This window comes from Pecten maximus, chromosome 8 (assembly GCF_902652985.1).
Source record: "Pecten maximus chromosome 8, xPecMax1.1, whole genome shotgun sequence".
NCBI lineage: Eukaryota > Metazoa > Mollusca > Bivalvia > Pectinida > Pectinidae > Pecten > Pecten maximus.
Genome location: NC_047022.1, coordinates 16057600 through 16082385, shown reverse-complemented (window position 1 = coordinate 16082385; position 24786 = coordinate 16057600). Strand labels below are relative to the sequence as shown.

The 24786-nt window shown below is 36.9% G+C and overlaps 2 protein-coding genes across 2 annotated transcripts; one reads left to right on the top strand and one right to left on the bottom strand.

The window, feature by feature from the left end:
• LOC117332590 (J protein JJJ2-like) lies at window positions 1-7432 on the bottom strand. The gene is made up of 3 exons (XM_033891562.1): window positions 7316-7432; window positions 1971-2654; window positions 1-499 (listed from the first exon to the last, which is right to left on the bottom strand). The coding sequence occupies exons 2-3, from the start codon at window positions 2591-2593 to the stop codon at window positions 274-276; spliced, it is 849 nt and encodes a 282-aa protein (XP_033747453.1). The 5' UTR covers window positions 2594-2654; window positions 7316-7432; the 3' UTR covers window positions 1-273.
• Window positions 7433-8635: 1203 nt separating this feature from the next.
• Window positions 8636-21210, top strand: LOC117332146 (myomesin-3-like). Its single transcript, XM_033891031.1, has 6 exons — window positions 8636-9258; window positions 13004-13291; window positions 14294-14572; window positions 15005-15301; window positions 19308-19577; window positions 20825-21210. The coding sequence occupies exons 1-6, from the start codon at window positions 8952-8954 to the stop codon at window positions 21208-21210; spliced, it is 1827 nt and encodes a 608-aa protein (XP_033746922.1). The 5' UTR covers window positions 8636-8951.
• The last annotated feature ends 3576 nt before the right edge of the window (window positions 21211-24786 follow it).

Here is a 24786-nt window from a genome sequence, read left to right as displayed (position 1 = left end):
TTCAATTATAATAATTTTAATCAAAACAACTCGTACAATAAAAACACACTTAAAACATATTAATGTAACAGTAACACTCAAGTTCCATATCCGAGATGCATCTCTCCAGGTTGTACTTGGTTTATACAGGGACATACATGCGTCTATGTATGTCCCTGGTTTATATGATGTAAGGATATATCTAGTCACCACATGCAGGTTTTACATGAAACAGCTTCACAGCTTAGACTACTAGTAAAAGTATATGCGTCGAGCTCGGGGCTATAAGAAAACTCAAATTTTCTTTTCACTTTGACTGGCAGTGCTTTGTTTTGAAGGATCAACAGTTGGTACTAGTGCTCCTCTTTCCAGTTTTTTCAAGTTGTCAGATTGATAATTCATTTTGGTATTTTTGGACGCGTCCTCAAAGTCTGCGAAAATTTTATATGCTATTACACTTGCCAATACACACATCACTACAGTCATAACATGGTCCGTCACAGTGTGATCCTTTGGTGTCCTGGAAATAAAACAAAACAATCAGTTGAATTTTGTCCTAAACATTTTGAGTAGTAAACCTGTCAAATATTATTTTTCTTAGTTAAAGTTTTCTGAGTTATGTGATAAAAGATATATCAATTTGTTTAGACTTCATATGAAACTACAAGTTTAGGCAAATGTAAGATTTCATTGTTTCAAAAAAATTATTTATGTTTTTTGTACAAAATGTATTAATACAATTGTAAGAGGAAATACTAATGTGTGTATTGATATGTTTAAACTATGAGGATATGTATTTACAAGTAGCCATGAATAAAGAGGAAAATCTCACTCAATAATAAACAAGCATGTTGGGTATGGGTTTTAATTGCTAAAGCAGTGTATATGTCCCTACCAGTCCCAGCTGAAACTAGTAACAATGACCTTGATCCTGACCAAAAAACACTGAATTACTGAAGTTACATACCAACTTTCACCAACATACCTTACAATTGGTGCAATCATTTCAATTGGCACAGTAAGTTAAATCTATATGGCAAGGGAAGTAATTACTATACACAAATATTTATGACTTAAAATTATATAGTACATTGTATTTACCATATTTGTCCTCAAATAACCCCTCTCCCCAAGTGTGAAAGTTTAGTTTTAAAACTTGAGGAGGGCTTCTTTTTCAACCACTTTTAGTTAACTATTTTTAAATTGACAATACTGCAAAAATGAAAAAAAAAAAGGGGGGGGGGGGGGCTTATTTGTTTATTATTAGGGTAAGTCTGTGTTTTATTTTTTCATTATTCAGAAGATATATAACCATTTGACATCTATCTTGCACCAAAGTGCAGTGAACTGTTTTATTTCCAAGACTTAAGTGCTTCATGATTGTAATGTAACACTTTTTTTTGTATTTTATTTATCATCAATGAAATAAAACATTCGCTATATAGAATGTTGATTTATCATCATATGATCAAAACTTCAACATATCAGGCATTAGATTTGGTTCCTACACTATCACAAAATGTTACAGAATTTTACATCATCATAACTTGGACTTTTCATGCATGCCACAATCAAAGCAATATTGTTACAACTTAAACCGGAATGTTTTGTCATTTATATGTCCATAGCCTTTTTAACTTTGTGAGCTGATCAAGCATACTGTATTTCTAAAGCAATACAATATGTCCCCTACTATCCCCTGCGTTAAAATATAATAATGGTATATATGTAATGGACCTTGACCCAAAAACCATAAAACTTCAACTTTAATATACTATGGTATTTTATCATTGTGTGAAGTTTAACCAAAATCCTCCAGGAATGGGCACTGACAATCTTAGGTGTAATGAACAAAAAATATCACAGACAGACAGAGAGAGGAACAACCTCCCCCCCTCTCTCTCTCTCTGCACATTCCATTAAAACTATGAATATTTGCACAAAATTTTCTATATATCCTTATACATTTAGTTCAATATATTAGCTCTCACCATTCTTCCCCATCTTGGAAATCAAGCGGGTGTTTCATGTTTTGATTTCCATGTTCTCTCTCATGATCATCATACTCTTGTTGTGTTTGGTGTCTATATCTGTAAAATTTGTCAACATTTTCCTGCTGCGGCTGCTGATATGAAGAATTGTAGAAAAACGTACTGTCATATTCCCGCCGCTTATTTTCATTACCTAAGACTTCATATGCTTCCACAACATCCAGAAATGAAGCAGTACTGATACCCTGGTTTAGATCTGGATGATACTTTTTAGATAACCTGAAATATGCTGATTTTACCTCTGAAGCATCTGCATTCAAATTAACATCTAGAATCTTGTAATAGTCTTTCTGTTTCCCAGAGAACCGACTGAAACTTCTACATGTGATATGTGAACTGGGACACGACGGAATACATATTTTAGGTAATTGGGAGGTTGCACTTGCAATACTGTTGTAGTACATCACGTTCCAGGTGCACACAGTCCTGTACTGGCACCTGCTCTGCCCAGCCTCCAGAGCATGCATGTACTGCTGCCTCCTTACATGGATCTGTGCAAAAAGTTTGCAAAGCCTTTGAAGTTTGGAATACTGGCATTCTGCACGAGCGAAATGTAAGACCATTTCATCAGGTTGCCATTCCGAGGCATCTTGTTATCAGCTGACATATACACGACATCATCTCCTGAAATTGAGGGAATAAACCAAATAATTCACACATACAATATGAATAATAACAATATTTATGTAAATGTATAGTCAAAGCTTACATATGCATATACATATATACAATCAGTTTTGTGTCAGGTCTAGATCTGTTCTTTAACTTATTTTTCAGTTTCAGTTGGGAATCCAAATGATAAAGTTACTGAATAGATTCCTAAAAAAGGATAAACAACGTACAGTATATTTTAAATCAGACACTGTTCCTACACAGTTACAAAAGTGGTTTGCAAAACAATTTTATCCAGGATATTTAAGAATGGAAATTAATTAACTTGATCGAGGATCGTAAATTATCCGCATGGTGAGCCTTTAGCTAAAAAGTTCATATGTTAGCAGTAAAAAGGATAAAAAGTCGGGGCTTTTTCTCACTGGTTTGGGAAGGGGCCTTTTCGTGTAATTTTGGGAAGAAAATTGATGAATTGGGAAGATTTTTTCAGGAGTAAAGGGCAGATTTGGGGAATTTTGCCTAAATATGAAATAATTTATATTGGGAATGGGGCCCATTAACGGCCCCAAAAAGCCGCCAGAAAAAGCCCTGAAAGTAAAATTGGTAGGTAATGGCACTATCGAAGTTGAATTTTGGTCAATTTTTTGGGTTGTAATGAGGAAGGGAAACTATCAACTGCTGGTTTGGACAGTCTCTCTGCTGCCACATGTATCCCATTCCATGTGATGAGAGTTCTGGATAGGAAGGAGTACTCATTAGTGTCTGCTCTGGATGGTATGTGGTGGATGTTATTGGCTGAGGATCCTCTAGTAATGGCAAGCCTGAAGCTGTCATGAAGTAGAATGGCAACTCATGTGATGCACAATCTTGTATAACATGACAGCTCTATAGCTCTAGCTTGACATATCTCCAGAGGTTCCTATCCGAGCTGCAGCAGAATGTCTGTTACACATCATAGCTCGATCTCTGCTGAGGTAGTTGTTTCAGGCAAATAATGCAGCTCATCTCTGGACCTTCTTTAAGCCTAAGGTGTTACTCTGATGTTTGATGAGAGGGTCCCAAACTGTACCCGTCCAGTATGGGACAGACAAGGGTTTTTTAATGAATGTTATTATTGCTAACGTGTCCCTGTGCAGTAACGATGGCATGCTAGTCTAGATACTTTATGATGAAGCTGTGGATGATGGGGGTACAGTCGTTTCGATACCTGGTCGTTTCGGTACCTAGAAAAAAAGTTGTTTCGGTACTTTTCGGAAGTCGGTTCGGCATTATTTAAAAGTCGTTTCGGAACTTTAAAAGTTGTTTCGGTATTTCATTGTGATATTAAATAATGATAATTAACTGGTTGTTGGTTGTTTATCTAACGTTTACCTTACCGTCTGATTTGTTTATACCTGTCATAAACTTGTCATAAAAATGAGAGTATATCCCGATATACTTATTAATTTGTTTTATTGATTTTACATGTTATATATAACGTTTAGAAGATGAATAAGTGTAACTTATAAACAACGTTTAGACACCTGGATTCAGGAGTTGGCTCTCTTCTTTTTATTTTGTTATATAAGATGAATAAGTGTTAACTATTGATTATTTATCAAAATGGCCGCCGGCTTCTCATTGGTTGAGGTTTGTCCGGACAACTCCTCCTAAAGTACTACTCTGATTTTAACGAAACTTGGTATACATGATCAGTATAGCATGTAGTTGTGCATCCCACATTTTTTCTCGAAAATTCATTTTTCTAAATGGCCGCCGGCTTCTCATTGGTAGAGGCTTGTCCGGATAACTCCTCCTAAAGTACTACTCCGATTTTAACGCCACTTGGTATACATGCATTATGATCAGTATGACATGCAGATGTGCATCCCACATTTTTTTTTTCTCGAAAATCCATTTTTCAAAAATGAATGGGTGCACTTCTAGCTCAGGCAGGGGACTTTGTATTGCTGTTGCAATACTATCCATCCTTGTTGTATTTTATAATACTGTTTATATATCATGTGATTCATTGGTATTCTTTGTGCCTTGATAAAGCCCCCGGTTCGAATTGCCTCAAAATTTTTTGATAATTTCCAACATTGTATTGTAGGGTATGGTTGATGAAACTTTGCTAATATATCTAATCGCATATCTCTCATACTGTTTTTTTTAAAGGAATTGTCCACATTGTCCGTGGATGATAGCTGTTATGTACTTTCTGGAAACGTATAAAATCTTCATTATGGTCATTCTGAAAGGGAGAATTTCATTTTCAGAGCGATATGAATAAACTTATCACAATTCCCCGTTTGTAATACATTGGGTATAATAATTAAAAAAATATCTTATATTACATCTTTATTATTTCTCTCGTGTCTTTTTATATGCCTCCGTACTTAAAAGACCGGTTTAATAATATGAATAAATAATAAAACGGCCCCTTCGACAAAACGAAAGCAAAATGTCATAAACTTGTCATAAAAATGAGAGTATATCCCGATATACTTATTAAGTTGTTTTATTGATTTTACATGTTATATATAACGTTTAGAAGATGAATTAGTGTTAACTATTGACTGTTCTGTATTTATTGTTACCTTTTTTTAATAGGAATATGAAAATAATAAAAACATCAAATTGAATATTCTATCTTTTTGTCATTTATAAAAGAATATCATACTCAAAATGAACTGTTGACTAGACTATCCATTCTCGCCAGCACTTGCAAGTAACACTGTTCTTTTATATTATTTTCAAACAATAATTTGTTCTCATAATTTTTATTGGCAACGATATCAAACAACCGAAATTGGCGGGAATAGATATGCACGGTTCAATTTTGAGGAAGATATCAAATAGCCATGGCGCATGTCTTCAAACCTCTGACATTTATAGGGACTCTGATTGTGGCGGATTTAAGATGATGATAATAGGAACCATGAACAATGAAGCAATTCTGTTTAGCTCGAACGGAATTAATAGAGTCATTCATATTACATACGTAGTCTATCTCAGGGACATTTATTCTGTTTGTTAGAATTTTCTCCCTTTGTTCATTCAGAATACTTGGTAAGAAAAGCATAACAATCGTGAAAACATGGTCTTAAGACGTTCATTATTTGTCAAAAATAAGACTTATATTCAAGTACCGAAACAACTTTTGTAAGTACCGAAACGACTTCCGCAAGTACCGAAACAACTTCCGCAAGTACCGAAACGACCGAGTACCGAAACAACTGGGTACCGGACGATACAACTTGGAATTCTGATGATGTGACCCATGAGTTTAGAGCAGATCGATGTCAGACACACCGGTTGCATTGGTAGCTAGTTTAATTTGCTGCCTTGGACTTTTCTCCCTTCTTCAAAGATTGGGACAGTATACATTATTTATATTTGTACGATTGTTTGATGACTTGTTCAAAATAAATGGGCCTTGGACGATTTTTTGTTTTTGTTTTGAAAATCAAGTTTAAAGTGAATCTATACCTCAATTAGCGTGTAATAGACAAGTTTTCGTATCATACGCAAGTTGGTGGCTTCCCTACTCCAATAATATTAGAGGTTTACATGACAGGAAACTTTTGACAGGTTGCAATATCCATCAATGTAATCAGGTGGAATAAGACCTCATATACGTATAGGAGTAGTGGTTTCCCCAACATCATATTAACATGAACATGCATGATGAACAGTAGCCCGAGTTTTCTCTGGCCCTGTCACCATGTCTGGTGTAGGGCCAGAGCGCACTACTATATGAAAACGTGGAATTATCCGACACCGTTTGGTGTCGCTAAGAATTTGATGCAAAAACAATAAAATCGGGTGTGACATAACACCTACCTTACATATATGGATAAATGAGATATTTATGTACCCCAAAACACCCATTTAGTCTCATATAGGTGTTTTATTCCGTCCGTATAGACCCTCGCTTTACGCTAGTCAAAATTTCATACTTGACTCGACGCCATATTGCTAACTATGTAGGTCGCGGTCCGCCTAATTACCCTAATCTGTGCGCGATGGAGCGAAAAGAAAAAAAAATACAACATTTATTTTTATATATTTTACCGCTTATAATTTATAAATAATGATTTTTTTAATGGAATATAACATCTTTTGGGAAATAATCAACTTAGTTTTCATAATTTAAACTTTGTAAGAAGAAAAACACAATAAATCATATGTGGTCTTTTCGGTCCATTGCGTTCCGATTTGGGTGGTTAGTCGTACTGTCACTTACAAAATGGCGGGTCAACAGTATGAAATTTTGACTAGCGTAAAGCGAGGGCCTGTACGGACGGAATAAAACACCTATATGAGACTAAATGGGTGTTTTGGGGTACATAAATATCTCATTTATCCATATATGTAAGGTAGGTGTTATGTCACACCCGATTTTATTGTTTTTGCATCAAATTCTTAGCGACACCAAACGGTGTCGGATAATTCCACGTTTTCATATAGTAGTGCGCTCTGGCCCTACACCAGACATGGTGACAGGGCCAGAGGAAACTCGGGCTAGATGAACAGATGATCGGATGAACTATCGAAAATTACTTATTAACGCAGTCGATGATATTCAACTTCCTATCGAAGATTCGATTGATGACTGCGTGTAGTTTACTGATGGTTCGCTGTTATAATAAATATTTACTTTAGATAAGAATGGTACCAAGAAAACTTACACAACTTGGGCCCAGTTCACTACCACAACACATTCGGATCTCACTTTCCGGTATACTACCCGAGGAGTTCCGGATGTACCAGAGCGTTGGATCTACATCACTTAGAAGCTTGCATATAAGGGCAACTCGGGTACTCCTAAAGAATTAGAATCTGGACCTGAATTGGTTATCATTTTTGATGATGCGTTTTAAAGCTCGATAAATTTCATATTCACACATTATCCTAAAATATCCAAGTTATGTGCACGCCTTCCTTACGTGTGCGTCGTTAAACGGTAAAAAAAGTTATGTATTGTTTACGGGTAACGTCACCCGTGAAGTTAATGTGTGTGTGTGTGTGTGTGATATGAAACGGTACCCTGGTCCATACCACGTTTTCTTCGTGCTGATCTGTAAGAGTTACTTCCCTTCATTCCACCACAGGCGTGATTAGTCCTTGTGTATGCAAAATTTGGGGTGTACATGACATGTTAATAACTATGGGAGATTTTATGAGATTAGCAAAATTCCTATGATATTTGTCTGTATAAACAGGGACGTATAATAAGATATATGTCCCTGGTATAAAGAGGTACAATTCTGAATTTTTAATGAGATTTTTTGAAAAATATGGGTAAAAATCCCCAAATCTCTGTCCAAAGCAGAGACTTACCCAAAGCAGAGACCTATATAGTATATAGGTCTCTGCCCAAAGTGATCCCTGCATGTGCATTCTGTAGATGTGCATCCCACATTTTTTTTTCTCGAAAATCCATTTTTCAAAAATGAATAGGTGCACTTCTAGCTCAGGCAGGGGACTTTGTATTGCTGTTGCAATACTATCCATCCTTAAGTTTGTTGTGTTTTATAATACTGTTTATATATCATGTGATTCATTGGTATTCTTTGTGTCTTGATAAAGCCCCCGGTTCGAATTGCCTCGAAATTTTTTGATAATTTCCAACATTGTATTGTAGGGTATGGTTGATGAATCTTTGCTAATATATCTAATCGCGTATCTCTCATACTGTTTTTTTTAAGGAATTGTCCACATTGTCCGTGGATGATAGCTGTTATGTACTTTCTGGAAACGTATAAAATCTTCATTATGGTCATTCTGAAAGGGAGAATTTCATTTTCGGAGCGATATGAATAAACTTATCACAATTCCCCGTTTGTAATACATTGGGTATAATAATTAAAAACATATCATATATTACATCTTTATTATTTCTCTCGTGTCTTTTTATATGCTTCCGTACTTAAAAGACCGGTTTAATAATATGAATAAATAATAAAACGGCCTCCTCGACAAAACGAAAGCAAAACATGGCCTGTTCTTGGAAATTCCGTTTAGCTTTACTTTAGTGGTGCAATACCGATCGGACTTAAAATTGAGTGGGAACAGACATCGGTTCAGGCTGAGAGGGAGAAGCGATGAGTTGTTTTGTAGTTCCCTAATGACTTTACTGTCCCTAAAAATACATTTTAATCATTTAGTAAAGCATTCGCATTACAACTCCTCCTATAAAAGTCTAAGTACATTTTTTTGTACTGCTTTAAGATATGAAAACTGGTTCAGACGGACGAACCAGATAAAGGAACGTTAACGGCGACCCATCAGATATATGGTAGTTATGGTGGCTTGGGGCTGATCATGAGCTTGTCAATGTTGCCAATGGCCGTTCCAGAGACAGATGACGTTTGGTCACCGGCCACAGTGAGAACGGGACTGGAAAAAGTACGGGAACTCGGACAGCAAGTGAGAAACCGGACGATCGCGAAAGTACCCACACTTCAGCAGTTGAACTCACTGAAAGATGTGTTGGTCAACACGTACAGTCGAGAAAAAAACTCTGTTGTCTTGAAGTTTCTAATGTCAATGTTTGTTTTCATAACATTTGTGACAATACCGTTAACTGCCATTTATTTTTTCGACCCGGAGTTTTTCTTCACAAATCAAGGTAAGTTTATTATGAATTTGCTGACCATGAATAATGGCTAAGCAGCGATACTGCTAGCACTATTATAATTTGTACACGTAGGTAATGTACATATGATATGGTTCTCCATGACTAATTATGATTACCGAATATTAGGCCTACTTTACAATAATGTACATTATAGTTACCCGTCCTGATTGACACCATTTCCCCCAATGATTTGAGCAAATAAAACGGGGACAAGTCTAACTTTAATATGATATACTAGCCCGAGTTTTCTCTGGCCCAGCTGTCACCATGTCTGGTGTAGAACTCGGGCTAATGATCGATATACATGTGTAGCGGAACTGGACCGGGTCGATCATCGGCGACCAGGTAACTCAATCGGTAGAACATCCGGCTAGTGTTCGCCGTTCGGAGGTCCTGGGTTCGAACCCTGGTCTGGCCGTGCATTTTCCCACTCCTCTTACATTTGGTGCCTGTGACCAAACCTTGTTTCAAGTGAGGTGAATACTTGACAAGGAGATACCCGAACATGGGTTGTGAGTTGTGAAGTCTTCGGGTCAAAGACTTAAAAAAGGGAGGGAAGAGTGTAGCGGAACTGGACCGGGCCGATCATCGGCGACCAGGTAGCTCAATTGGTAGAGCATCCGGCTAGTGTTCAGAGGTTCCGGGTTCGAACCACGGTCCGGCCGTGTATGTTTGCACTCCTCTTACACATGTACATGCAGTTAACTTGAAATATGTATATCCAGAGCGCACCAGACTAACTTTAATTATGCTATTGATTTTCGATTATAGGTATTCACTGAGCAATATTTATTAAGTACTTATCTTACCATAAATAGCCTATAATAGGATGGAGTAATGAAAAATACACTGTCTGTACTCGTGGCAGGCCTCGATTAAAACGACTCGATTAAAACAACCTCTCGTTGTCAAGTCAAACATTTCCTACCACGGTGGACTGAAGTGAAATTCCCGCTAAGCCTGCATGAGCTACACTTTAATAAGGTGACCAATACTCTCCATGTTTTCAAGCAAAATTATACAAAATATCTTATTTTTAACCCCATCAGTCCCCTGCCATTGAAATTCGGGGGACTATAGGTTTTGTCGGTCTGTCTGTCAGTCCTTCCACTCAGTTTTCCGCCTTTTCTGTTATGCTTTAGGATAATACTTCAGTACAAGTAGCTAGTACACCAAATCAAGATCATGCTTCAGGGATTTTCGGTCAAGGTCACTCTTTCTATTTTTAGTGAGGACTGGTTGGGGACACGTATTACTTAAGCAATACCCTGCATGCTTGTTATTATAGAGCTGTGTATTCCAAGGTGGGTAGCGATATGATTAGTATCACGGTACAGTGGTCACGATACGATTCGTATCCAGATATAATGAGAAGCTGATGACCCATCAGATATCTGGTATTACATCGTATAGTCATGTTTTGTTTGGGGTATTTCCGGGATATTAGAGTCCCAAAAAGCGTTCGTGAATTAAGATAATTTAGATTTGAAAGAACTCCAACAGGTAGCTTGATAAGCCACTAGAACGTCCTTGTCAGCCATATTGTTTACTACAAAACGTAAGCTGACGCTGGTCAAGGGAGATAACTACACATTTTCAAGTATCGATCAGGATACACATCATTGATAGACATTGCATTGATGCACCACACTGCGATCAAATACATCAATGCATCAGTGAATCGTTACACGATACTTATTATATAAGATATTATAATACATGTTTAAAAGATATCTGATATCTTATATTAAATTGTTTTTAACTTTATGAGATGTAACACTGGAAACTGAGTGGTATACGTGCCTCTACCAGGGATAGAAAATTTGCATTTCAAATGTTTTTCTTTCCTTTCTGTGACACATATCCACACTTGATAATAAGCACATCTACAGCATTAGTTGCTGGCTGCATGATTGGTACTGAAGTATGTAATCAGCTTTCGAAAGTAAAGGTGGTCTGATGACCAGATGCTATAGAAAACCTGGTCGGTCTATGTAAAGTTTCTAAGTGTTGCCCCGGTTGGCTATGAAAAGTTTGAGTCCTGATATACATTAAATTTCATGTAAACAACATTCCTATATTTTCTGGCAAACAATCAAATGAAATCAGAGCTTACAATAAAGATGGTTTTTTTATCCCCCGCGAAACGCGTTTGCAGGGAATATTATATTGGGCTGCGTCGGTCCCTGTGTCCGTCCGAGATTCTTTTCCGGGCTATAACTCCATAACCGTTCAACGCAGCTCCTTGAAAATTTCTGTATATTTCAAACTATAGTGCCCTAATTGTGTCTTTTGCTATTTGCAGACCTTCCATTTTCGGTATTTTTCTGTCGCCATGGAAACTTAATCAAAAATACCAAATTACTGTTTCCTTTTGTTTTCGGGCTATATTAACTCCGAAAGAGTTAAAAGCAGTTCCTTGAAACTTTCTGAATATATCAGACTAGTTGTGCCTTTTGCTAATGCGGACCTTCCATTTTTGTTATTTTTTTCTGTCACCATGGAAACTTAGTCAAAAATACCAAATTACTGTTTTCTTTGTTTCCGGGCTATAACTCAAAAACCGTTCATCTTTGGTCATAAAAAGTGATTATTATATTTCCTGTTTTGCTACATAAATATCATCATCATTTTGTATATATTGCATCAATTCTGTATTATTTTATTGCTTTTATTTCATTCAAGGACGATGCCAAACTCAAATACATACATTTAAAGTCATACTTTAGTAACTCTCACTTTGAGCTTGATATATACATGTATTTGGGTTTTGATACCAACTGCGGGGCATATGGGGGATAATGCCAAGCTTTGCGGCTCCTTGTTTTTTAACTGAGAATAGTGTGTTATTGGCTTCAAACATTTTAATGAGTATGAACTGGAAGATGCAAGCATTTGCATGACAGTTTTGCTACTTTCAGCAATATATGTTTAAAAATTGGTCTATGGGTAAATTACTTAGGCTATGGGATTTCAATTTTCTGTAGACCAATTGTTGAAGGAATTTTCATGTCATCACTTGTTCACATCATTTTACCGATCGATGCTCGGAATTTATTTACCCTGCTGACCTCGTCCTGTGCCATTATTTTATCTGTTTGTGTCCCTTTTTCCTGTCGGTCACAGGAAATCTCCACCACGAAAGAGCTCGCCATTTCATGCCTATTATGTAAGTAATGTTGGATGCATGCATTAATTACATAAGTTTTCCTACAATACTTATACCTATAACTGGTATAGTTGATACTATCCCAATTTTGTTTTGTGAAGAATCTACCAGACATATAGATAAGTGTTAGAAATATGCAAAAGTTGAAATATTTTCCATGCTCTCAACCTTAACTTCTTTATGATCAGTACCAAGCTGATCGATGGACAGAGACCAGGAATTTGGCAACAGTATCCGTTTGCAATAATAGAACTTTATACCAATAAACTTTCAGTAGTTCCCTTGTTACTTCTGAAATCTCTAATGGACAGATTCCTTACAGAACAATTTTAACTTTTTCAGTGGATATCATCCTGTAGAATACATGACTTTTTATGAAAGATGTCATTTTTGTGTAAAACCATTATTATGCATTAAGTTGAGAAACACTGTTAACTGTTAAGGCGTGTTAAATCCAGTTTAACTCCTATCTGATCATTTGTCACCAGTACACAAAATTTAACTACACATGGCTAATTGGTATGAACTTTCAGACAATACAACAATTTTCGTTTTCTTCTATTACAGACAATAGCTGTTTTTTAGTAGCCAAACTGCATGCTTCCAATGGAGTTGACAGGTCTGTTAGATTAGAATGGGAAAAGCCGGAAATAGAAGCCTTCAGGTACGAAGTTGTAATCTCGTCAGATATCTCAGCCGGCCAAGTCATGGAAGTAGACGGCTGGACAAAGTCTTCTGTTATCATCGAAAGGCTGACCCCTGGTGTCCACTACTCTTTTTGTGTGATATCAATTGTCACTGTTGAAGATGGACTGGAAATCAAACGGAGTTCTGAGACTATCAGCATCATAACAAGTATGTAGGAAGTATTTTCTTTCACCATATATATATAGTAAGTCATGCTTAAGTTCAAACATTTTTATGATCAAGACAATACCACATAATCATTGGGCAAAATTATACCCCATAAGTCATGAACTACATACCATAGAAAAAATCTAAAGCTATTAGCAAATGGAACATAAACATTATTTATTTTGATGTATGCTCAAATAATCCAGGTTGAATGATACAGGCCCTCTGGGCCTCCTGTTTGAAACTTGGTAGGCCTTATAATCATGATATGTTGGTGTGTTTCCATGAAAAGAATTTTGATTCAATGATTTTTTAGAAGTTATTGCCCTTTGTTTATTTCGGTGTATGATTTTTGCCTCGAAATTTCCTCCTATATTTTCTTGACCAATTTCTCAAAAACTTCCAATGCATCACGATATAGAGTTATGTTTACCCAAAAAGTTCTCATTCAACTGTTTTTCCAAAAGTTAATACTAAAGTACTGTCAATTTCTGATGTTGAAGACTTGAGTTCTTGTTTTCCTTAAAGATTGTTTGAAAATTAAATATTGACTTTGTAGTGAAAAGTGAGATTTATAGCAAGCCAGATCAAAGTCTCCCTTAAGGTGATGCAAATTTTATTTTGATACATGATGGTGCCGGTATAGAACAATATATGTTATTCGATGGCGTATATTATTCCACCATGTGAACTTGATAGTCAAACGCATCTCTATGTTCTACATTTGTATAATATTAATCACAACCAACATATGCATTTCAAGAAAAAAACAAAATCAACGTGTATATATATCTGGATGTCTGACCCTAAACGAATCGGAAGTTATACAGTTTTGGCATTCGTGAATTAAAGTTTTGTTTTTATGCTAAACTTAACGACTTTTAATGTAGTGAAATTAAATTCCCCACCAATATTACCAGAAATACAGTTGTTAAAAGCAAACTTGGGGGACAGTTATTCGCTATCAAAGTATTCATGGTTATGCATCTTTTCCATCTCCAGGGCCATCACCACCTGATTCAATGACCGCGCACAGGATTCATGTACTCGGAGAACGTAGTGTAGAGCTGAGTTGGGAAGCATTAACAGGACAAGTTGATGGTTACAGTGTGGTGCTGAAGGACTGCATGGAGGATGTGGTTGCCGAGGAGACCACCAAGTCAACACGCCTGTTCATATCACTCGGCAACCATAGGATTTCAGCAGCTTATTTTGTGGAGATTCGTTCATTGTCACATGGGGAGAGAAGTGACCCGCTTACAGAGATTATACAAGTGGAAGGTTTGTGGTGTAACCTGGAGCTAATAGATTAAGGAACATATCCTCATCCCTATCTTTTATGTACATGTTATATTGTAGTTGATAAGCTGCTATCTGACATTTTTTTCTCTAACTTTTCTAGCAGTTTTTATATGCCCGTCGAAATTTGACAACAGTATAACTATTATACTACATGTATGTCTGCCTGTCATAAACGTTTTGGGATGGGATGGGATGTTAACATGTAGTTTTGCCCCTCAGTGCTCTTGCTTCATTAAAGAAACATAGAAAGTGAAGTCTTTCTATTTATGTCCTTCATGAAATTCAACACCATACTTATTATTGGAAAGGTCACATGTATGAAATTGAACATTTTTTTGGTACATTTCTGTCCTGATTGACAAATTTACAGCTAAACTCTGGATTTCAAAATGCGTTTTTTCCAATTTGTAGAAATTGATTTAAGGATTGAAGAACTACATGCGACAATGCAGGACACTAAGTCTGTAACTCTGAAGTGGAAACATCCAGTTTACGGTCCAGCTGACAGCTATGTAGTACAACGGGCTCTGGAACATTCAAATCAATTCAATGTCATCGATACTGTGGACTCGGACAGGACTGGGATTTCCGTCACGGGGCTGACGCCTGGAAAAACATATAAATTCAGGGTGGCATCTGTCTTTCTAGATATGATGGAGTGTGGACTAGAGACGAGGGTTCTTTCACAGGATATCTCGGTAACAACAAGTAAGCTTACATGCTCTTTGTGTGTTAAAGCAGGGTCTGTCATCAGTTCACATAGTTTTACATCTGAACAATCATCTTGATAAAACCGAAAGACCAAGATTCATGATTTTGTTGTGATCAATGGCTAAAGTTCAATGTCCTTTTTTATCCCCTTGCGACGAAAGTCGGGGAGGGGATATAGCGTTCCGTTCGTACGTACGTAAGTACGTACGTACGTATGTTCACTTTTTGTCAGCGCTCTTGCGACTTCATTTTTGAACGGATTCTGACCAAACTTCATATATGGGTCCAGCATGGGAATACTTCGAACGAGTTCGTGTTTCAGGGTGCCAAGGTCAAGGTCAAGGTCACTGTAACTATTTATAGAAAATCTTTGTCAGCGCTCTTGCGACTTCATTTCTGAACGGATCCTGACCAAACTTCATATATGGGTCCAGCATGGGAATACCTCGAACGAGTTTGTGTTTCAGGGTGCCAAGGTCAAGGTCAGCGTTACTATTTATAGAAATTCTTTGTCAGCACTCTTGCAACTTTATTTCTGAATGGATCCTGACCAAACTTCATATATGGGTCCAGCATGGGAATACCTCGAATGAGTTCGTGTTTCATGGTGCCAAGGTCAAGGTCAAGGTCAGCGTTACTATTTATAGAAAATCTTTGTCAGCGCTCTTGCGACTTCATTTTTGAACGGATCCTGACCAAACTTCATATATGGGTTCAGCATGGGAATACCTCGAACGAGTTTGTGTTTCAGAGTGCCAAGGTCAAGGTCAAGGTCAGCGTTACTATTTATAGAAAATCTTTGTCAGCGCTCTTGCGACTTCATTTTTGAACGGATCCTGACCAAACTTCATATATTGGTCCAGCATGGGAATACCTCGAACGAGTTCGTGTTTCAGGGTGCCAAGGTCAAGGTTAAGGTCATGTCTATTGCAGTTCAGTGCAAATGACAACTGATGTTATTTCAATGTCCTGCAATAGCCCCACCCCCCATTTTGCGTCAGAGTTCATGTGTTAGCACGCGAGGGGATTTGTATCGTTTGCGATGCCTTGTTTGATTTAATGACATTGACTTACTTTCAAGGTCACAAGAATAAACATGAAGGCCTATGTAGGGTCATGATACTTAATTGGCCAGTAGCATACTGGGATGAAGGGCTACTAGGTTAATTTCATCACCTTGACCTGCAAACCTCCTTGCCACTATCAATTGCTTTGAAAAAGGTATTTACTATATGTCAGTTAGTTGGAGTACTGCAGAATCTTAATAAAACCAGATTGGAATGGTGTAATGTGTCCATTTGCCCTAAGAAAGTTGTAAACATATTTAAAGATGCACTTTTCAAAAACTATTGCTATACAGCTCAAAAGAGAAATTGGTCTGTAGTTTGATAGGAGGGAGTTATCTCCCTTCTTGTAGACTTGAATCACATTTGCAGTTTTCAAAGTTTCTGGGAAGTTATGTAGTGATATTGATGTATTGAACAAATTTGATAAGGGCCCTGCCAGTTCAGAACTGGCTTCTTTTAAGAGTTTAGAATATACTAAATCGGGGCCACAGGCTTTGTTAGTATTGACTAATTTCAGGGCATCTTCCACATCAGCTGGTGTAATAAGTATATTATCCAATGAAGTTTCAGGTACATAACTGACTTGGTGGGAGTGTTGCATGCAGATCATCTACAACTGCTTGCTCACAGAAGAAGTTGTTAAAGGCCTTAGCCTTTTCCTTGGCAGAACAAAGCTTATTATTATTATGAAGAATTGGTCGATATTGACAGTAAAGTTTGTTTGAAAAATTGTTTTGCAATTTTCCACCAGTCACGTGGGCTTATATCTCTATTGTCATTCAGCTCATAACTTAGTTTGTTCAGATATGAAATTTTTTATTTACGAATAAGTAGTAGTAGTACTGTGTTACTTCATTTCTTTTGTGTCTGAATTCAGCCCACTGTTCAGGATTGTTTGAAGATTTTGCAGATTTGTGCAATCAGTTTCAAATTCCTACGAACTTCATTGTACATCCAGGGTTTATCGTTGGAGCGTATAGTAACAACCTTATTTGGAATGTGTGATTCTGCTGCATGCATAATGTTATTAGTGAGTTTGTCCATCTATAGATAAGTTGTTCATGTCCCAGTCACTGTCAGTAATAGCTTGTCTGTAATTTACATAATTTCCCTCATTATACTTCCATACCCGTCTTTTGTATGAGTGGCAGGGATATTCAAATCTTGTTAATGTGACAAAGACAGGCCAGTGATCACTACATATGGGGTCAAGTACACCTGAGGAAAGAACTTGTATATGTTTACTGACCATTATTATATCTATCAAACTTCGAGAAGTTTCTGTAATACGAGTTGGTTCATTTACAATCTGGGACAAATTAAAATTCTGTAAGATATTGGATAAATTTTTTTATCTGTTTGGTACCAACATATTATCTTCGTTAAAATCTCTGAGAATAACTACTTTATTATTTATAGTTAAGGCTTGTTCAATTGAATACTCAACCAAGTTCCAATTGTCAAATCTGAGATGTATGTAAAAGAAGCCAACAAGAAGTAGCCCTTTGGCGTGGTTGATCTCAATCCAAATTTCTTCAAGATTATTGATTTGTAAATCAACTCTAGATGTAAATGATACATGGTTTTTCACATAAATTATAACCCCACCCCCATGTCGATTTCTGTCCTGTCTGATAGGTATTTGGAAACCGTTCATGTTTATTAAAGTAGCATCAATGGAAGGGTCTAACCAAGTTTCACTTATAATTACTATATCATAGTATTGTAATTCCTGAGAAAACCTATCGACCTTGTCAGCAATACTATGTGCATTAAGATGACATAATCTTAAATCATTTGATGGGTGCAGCACTGGGTTTCCCAGACCTGGATTAAGTTCAACATCATCAGCTAATTTAAGAAGAAGACATATGATTATTGCTAGAGATTCAGTTAAGGTAAACTGCATTATAGAATTACCGTACTAAGTGAGTAGAGTTTGATCATCATGAGTATGATGTTATGTTGTGTGTTCCACTGTTAACATTGTAAGTTGGATTAGTGGTATGGCTTTCTGGCCGTAGCAAGGGTAGAGATTTACAAAGTAAACATCAAGTAATGTGAATGAGTTACATTTATGGTGGCACAGTGATCTACTGTAAATTATTTGCAGTCCAATCCTTATACGATAACTTACTATATACATTTTTGTATCACTATCCATTTTCAAAAGAAAATGCATGTATCAACAAACTGTAGAGAAGGATTTGGACTGTCATGGACATTTGGCAAAGTTCACAAAGTATATATCATCAACACATTTGCAGTAGTAGATATTATATGAATGTGGGTTTCCATCAAAAGTCATCATAGTATCTTAAGCTATGTGAAGAGACTCAGAGAGAAAAAATGTGAGTAAGTGGGGAAAGAGTAGACAGATTATTTAGTCTAGAGAGAAATATTAGCAGAAGAGAAAACATTTTATAGGTCAATTTCATGCGAAACTTTCAGGTTAAATTGACCTGAAAAGAGCAAATTAGTCAATTCATGTCAAGCATTTGACTGAAAAGTTTTACCTCAATTCACATGAAGAGGATTTTTTCAGGTCAAATTGATCTAAAATTGACCAGAAATTGACCTGAAATTTTTTTCATGAGAAATTGACCTCATTTTCAGGTCAAAATATTTCATGTCAAATTCACCTTAAGACATTTTGCCAGTGTAGCTGTAATATGTTTCTAAATAGGAAAAATGCTATTTCTATGAAGGTAGTTTGGATTTGTGTGATTATTATGTAGTAAATCTTTGTTTTTTAATGAATACTCGGTATGCTTGTTTAATTATACTTTTTTTCAAAATCCAGCATTATGTAAAATTTACAAGGATGTAGACAGTCTTTAATTTGTGCTTTATATAATTCCATCAGAAATTGTCATTTGCTTTGATGGTGACAACTTTTGAAATCATTCATAGTAAAACATCTTGTACATTTCCAGAGCCGTTAAGTCCAGATTCATTAAGCTCGTACAGGATTGAAAATGGACATGCAAAACTGAAGTGGAGGGCACCACGAGGACAAGTTGATGGTTACAGTGTGGTGCTGAAGAACTGCATGGAGGATGTGGTTGCCGAGGAGACCACCATGTCAACACACCTGTCCATATCACTCGGCAACCATAGGATTTCAGCAGCTTATTTTGTGGAGATTCGTTCATTGTCACATGGGGAGAGAAGTGACCCGCTTACGGAGATTTTACAAGTGGAAGGTTTGTGGTGTATCCTGAAGCTGATAGATTTAAGAATCTCTCCTCTTACTGCCCTTTAGAAAGTAGTTCATTGGCTGCAATCTGGTCTATTTTTAGCTCACCTGGCCCAAAGGTCCGGGGAGAATATGCTATGGTGTGGCGATCATCCGGACATCATCCATCAACATTTGCTTTAAATGGCTACTAGTCAAAAAGTCCTGAATGGATTTGATCCAAATTTGGTCAGAACAATCCTTAGGGGAAGGGGATCAGATTTTGCATAAATGGTGACTCTGATCACCTAGGACCAGAGGGACAGGACCCAATACTTGGGGAAATAGAGGTAAATCATTTAAGTTGCTACTAGTCATAAATGGATTTTAACCAAATTTAGTCAGGATCATTCTTTGATTTAGGGGAAGGAGAACAGGTTTTGCATCAATGTTTACTCTGACTCCCCTGAGCCTTACTCGATTTGCACTCTTCTCATTCTAAAATATATCTTCTGGTCACTCGATTTGTAGCTCTTCTGCTTCTGGAAGATCTTCCTCTTCCGTCTCGAAGTTGGAAGACTTATCTTCCAAGATGGCGGCAACCATGTTTAAGTGTGCGAGTGATGAGTTTCACTAGAGAAGGATTTATGACACATACATGCAGATGTTTATGTCATAGACTCATAGTGTTTGAGAAAACTTAAAAACTTGTTTTGGGTTATATTCTTCTGGTTTACTTGATTTACATATAACGGAATGTGATCTTCTTAGAAGGCTCCTCTTCCGAGAAGAGTGCAAATCAAGTGGGGCTTTGGGGCCAGAGGGGCGGGGCCAAATAGGGAAAATAGAGGTAAGTCCTTTAAATTGATATTAGTCATAAAGTACTGAATAGATTTTAACCAGATTAGGTCAGAAACATCCTTGGGGAAGGGGAATAGATTTTGCCTGAATGGTAACTCCAAACCCCCCATGAGCAAGAGGGAGGGGAAGGGGAACAGATTTTGCATAAATGGTGACTCTGATCCCCCTGGGGCAAGAGAGGCATGGCCAAAAAGGCAAAATAAAGATAAATATAAGTCCTATTTTTAATTAGCATAGCATTTTTTTTCACCAAATGGATATTTGCTTAAATGCAAGGTAGCTTTTTCTTTTAACATATTGTACATATCATAATCTGCATTTATTAAACATTATCATATTAGCAGTTTTGTTTGCATGTGATCACTTCTTATCTAACACAAATGGGATTTGAATATTTTCTTTTTTTTATTGTAGAATTAGTTCTGATCATTCAAGACTTGCATGCCACAATGCAGGACAGTAAGTCTGTGACATTGGAGTGGAAACATCCAGTTTATGGTCCAGTTGACAGCTATGAGGTACAGTGGGCGCTGCAATATTCTGACCAACTTAATATCATTGCTGCAGACTCGGGCAGGACTTGGATTACCATCAAGGATTTGACACCAGCGAAAACATATATATTCAGAGTGGCATCAGTTTTACCAAGGGAGTGTGGACAGGAGAACAAATTTTTATCACAGGAAATCTCTTTTACATTGGGTAAGCTGCTTTTTGACTCATTTGCTCAAAGGGCAAGTGAGATAACAGGCCATGGTGTAGTGTTGGTCATATGTACATCTGTCCATTCGTCCATCTAAAATCCAATTTTTCCTTTGAACAGCTTCTCAATAATCAAGAAGCCCAGATACCTGATTTTGGCCAATAGCATGCTGGGGTGAAGCTTAACACCCCCCCCCCCCCCCCCGGGCTATCAAGATTGTTTAGATTAGTGACCTTGACCTTCATTCAAGGCCACCCTGGTCAAATATGCTAAAAATCTTTTAAAAGATTTCTTCTCACTAAGCAAGAGACCCAGAGGTCTGATATGGGGCTTATAGCATGCTGGGGTGAATGACATTAACCTCAAATTTAAGTTAACAGGAATGAAATCTGCCAAAATATATCAAAACTCAGGTACTGTTAAGGCCCACGGACCCCTTGTATTTTCATACTACTTAATTTTCTCCTTTCTTTCGATCCTTCATGCACAACATCTGCATAATATAGCCACTTTAATTTTTTTCAGAAGTGTTTTTTGTTAACGTTTTTTGTGTAATGGCAAACAACTGTGCAGTCCTGAAACAGATTTTATTCAGACTTGGTTAAGTGGATTAACCTATTAATCCCGAGTACTTAAAGCATCAGGTGTTCCCAAATTTGATATACATCATCCAATAATGGTATCATTTACAAGTTGGAGGAGGTTGTGTATGGTTTAACATTTGTTACCAGCTTTGCAATGAATTAACTTTGGAACTAGAAAGTCAAGTTCTATAAAAGAACAGCTAATATGACTGGCAGGTTTGTATCATTATATTGAATAATAGAATATTAAGCTGCTTTAAAATCATCAAGCCAGAAACATCATCTTGATTTATTGTATTACCTGCCCTACATGGGCAATGTACCAGTACCATCATAAGGGGTCACATATCGGTGCACTTAACCTGTGGATTATTAGCTCACCTGGTCCGAAGGACCAAGGTGAACTTATGCCATACCGTTGCGTCCGTCGTCCGTCCGTCCGTCAACAATTGACTTCTCCATAACCACTGATCAGAATTTGACCAAATTTTGTCAGAAGCATCCCTATGGGGTGTGGACTTAAAATTGTACAAATGGTGGGGCTGACCCCCCAGGCATCTGAGGGGCGGGGCCAAAAGAGGTCAATTTGGCTCTATTAATATAACGACTTCTTCTCTGAAATAAAGCAAAGGATATTGCTCCTATTTGCCTGGTAGTATCACTTTGGGGTAAGGATTCAAAATTGTACAAATAGTGGGGCCGATCCTGACCTCCCTTGGGGCTTAGAGGCGGGGCCAAAAGGCGTCATTTTGGCAGAATTGACATAAACAACTTTTTCTCTGAAACTAAGCAATAGATATCTCTAATATTTGACTGGTAGCATTCCCTTGGGTTAAGGATTCAAAATTAAACAAATGACGGGGCCAACCCCCTTGGGGCTGAGGGGCAGGGCCAAAAGGGGTCAATTTGGTTAAATTGATATAAACAACTTCTTCTCTGAAACTAAGCAATGGATATCTCTAATATTTGACTGGTAGCATTCCCTTGGGTTAAGGATTCAAAATTAAACAAATGACGGGGCCAACCCCCTTGGGGCTGAGGGGTGGGGCCAAAAGCAATGGATATCAGTGATATCACTCTCATTTGTATGGTAGCATGGTCATGGGATGGGGATTCAAAATTGTATAAATTTTAGGGTTGACCCCACCAGGGGGCTGAGGGGTGGGGCCAAAAGGGGTCAATTTGGCTAAATTGATATGGACAAAAAAATATTTTGACAGTAAAAGTTTGTTTGAAAAATTGTTTTGCAATTTTCCACCAGTCACGTGGGCTTATATCTCTATTGTCATTCAGCTCATAACTTAGTTTGTTCAGATATGAAATTTTTTATTTACGAATAAGTAGTAGTAGTACTGTGTTACTTCATTTCTTTTGTGTCTGAATTCAGCCCACTGTTCAGGATTGTTTGAAGATTTTGCAGATTTGTGCAATCAGTTTCAAATTCCTACGAACTTCATTGTACATCCAGGGTTTATCGTTGGAGCGTATAGTAACAACCTTATTTGGAATGTGTGATTCTGCTGCATGCATAATGTTATTAGTGAGTTTGTCCATCTATAGATAAGTTGTTCATGTCCCAGTCACTGTCAGTAATAGCTTGTCTGTAATTTACATAATTTCCCTCATTATACTTCCATACCCGTCTTTTGTATGAGTGGCAGGGATATTCAAATCTTGTTAATGTGACAAAGACAGGCCAGTGATCACTACATATGGGGTCAAGTACACCTGAGGAAAGAACTTGTATATGTTTACTGACCATTATTATATCTATCAAACTTCGAGAAGTTTCTGTAATACGAGTTGGTTCATTTACAATCTGGGACAAATTAAAATTCTGTAAGATATTGGATAAATTTTTTTATCTGTTTGGTACCAACATATTATCTTCGTTAAAATCTCTGAGAATAACTACTTTATTATTTATAGTTAAGGCTTGTTCAATTGAATACTCAACCAAGTTCCAATTGTCAAATCTGAGATGTATGTAAAAGAAGCCAACAAGAAGTAGCCCTTTGGCGTGGTTGATCTCAATCCAAATTTCTTCAAGATTATTGATTTGTAAATCAACTCTAGATGTAAATGATACATGGTTTTTCACATAAATTATAACCCCACCCCCATGTCGATTTCTGTCCTGTCTGATAGGTATTTGGAAACCGTTCATGTTTATTAAAGTAGCATCAATGGAAGGGTCTAACCAAGTTTCACTTATAATTACTATATCATAGTATTGTAATTCCTGAGAAAACCTATCGACCTTGTCAGCAATACTATGTGCATTAAGATGACATAATCTTAAATCATTTGATGGGTGCAGCACTGGGTTTCCCAGACCTGGATTAAGTTCAACATCATCAGCTAATTTAAGAAGAAGACATATGATTATTGCTAGAGATTCAGTTAAGGTAAACTGCATTATAGAATTACCGTACTAAGTGAGTAGAGTTTGATCATCATGAGTATGATGTTATGTTGTGTGTTCCACTGTTAACATTGTAAGTTGGATTAGTGGTATGGCTTTCTGGCCGTAGCAAGGGTAGAGATTTACAAAGTAAACATCAAGTAATGTGAATGAGTTACATTTATGGTGGCACAGTGATCTACTGTAAATTATTTGCAGTCCAATCCTTATACGATAACTTACTATATACATTTTTGTATCACTATCCATTTTCAAAAGAAAATGCATGTATCAACAAACTGTAGAGAAGGATTTGGACTGTCATGGACATTTGGCAAAGTTCACAAAGTATATATCATCAACACATTTGCAGTAGTAGATATTATATGAATGTGGGTTTCCATCAAAAGTCATCATAGTATCTTAAGCTATGTGAAGAGACTCAGAGAGAAAAAATGTGAGTAAGTGGGGAAAGAGTAGACAGATTATTTAGTCTAGAGAGAAATATTAGCAGAAGAGAAAACATTTTATAGGTCAATTTCATGCGAAACTTTCAGGTTAAATTGACCTGAAAAGAGCAAATTAGTCAATTCATGTCAAGCATTTGACTGAAAAGTTTTACCTCAATTCACATGAAGAGGATTTTTTCAGGTCAAATTGATCTAAAATTGACCAGAAATTGACC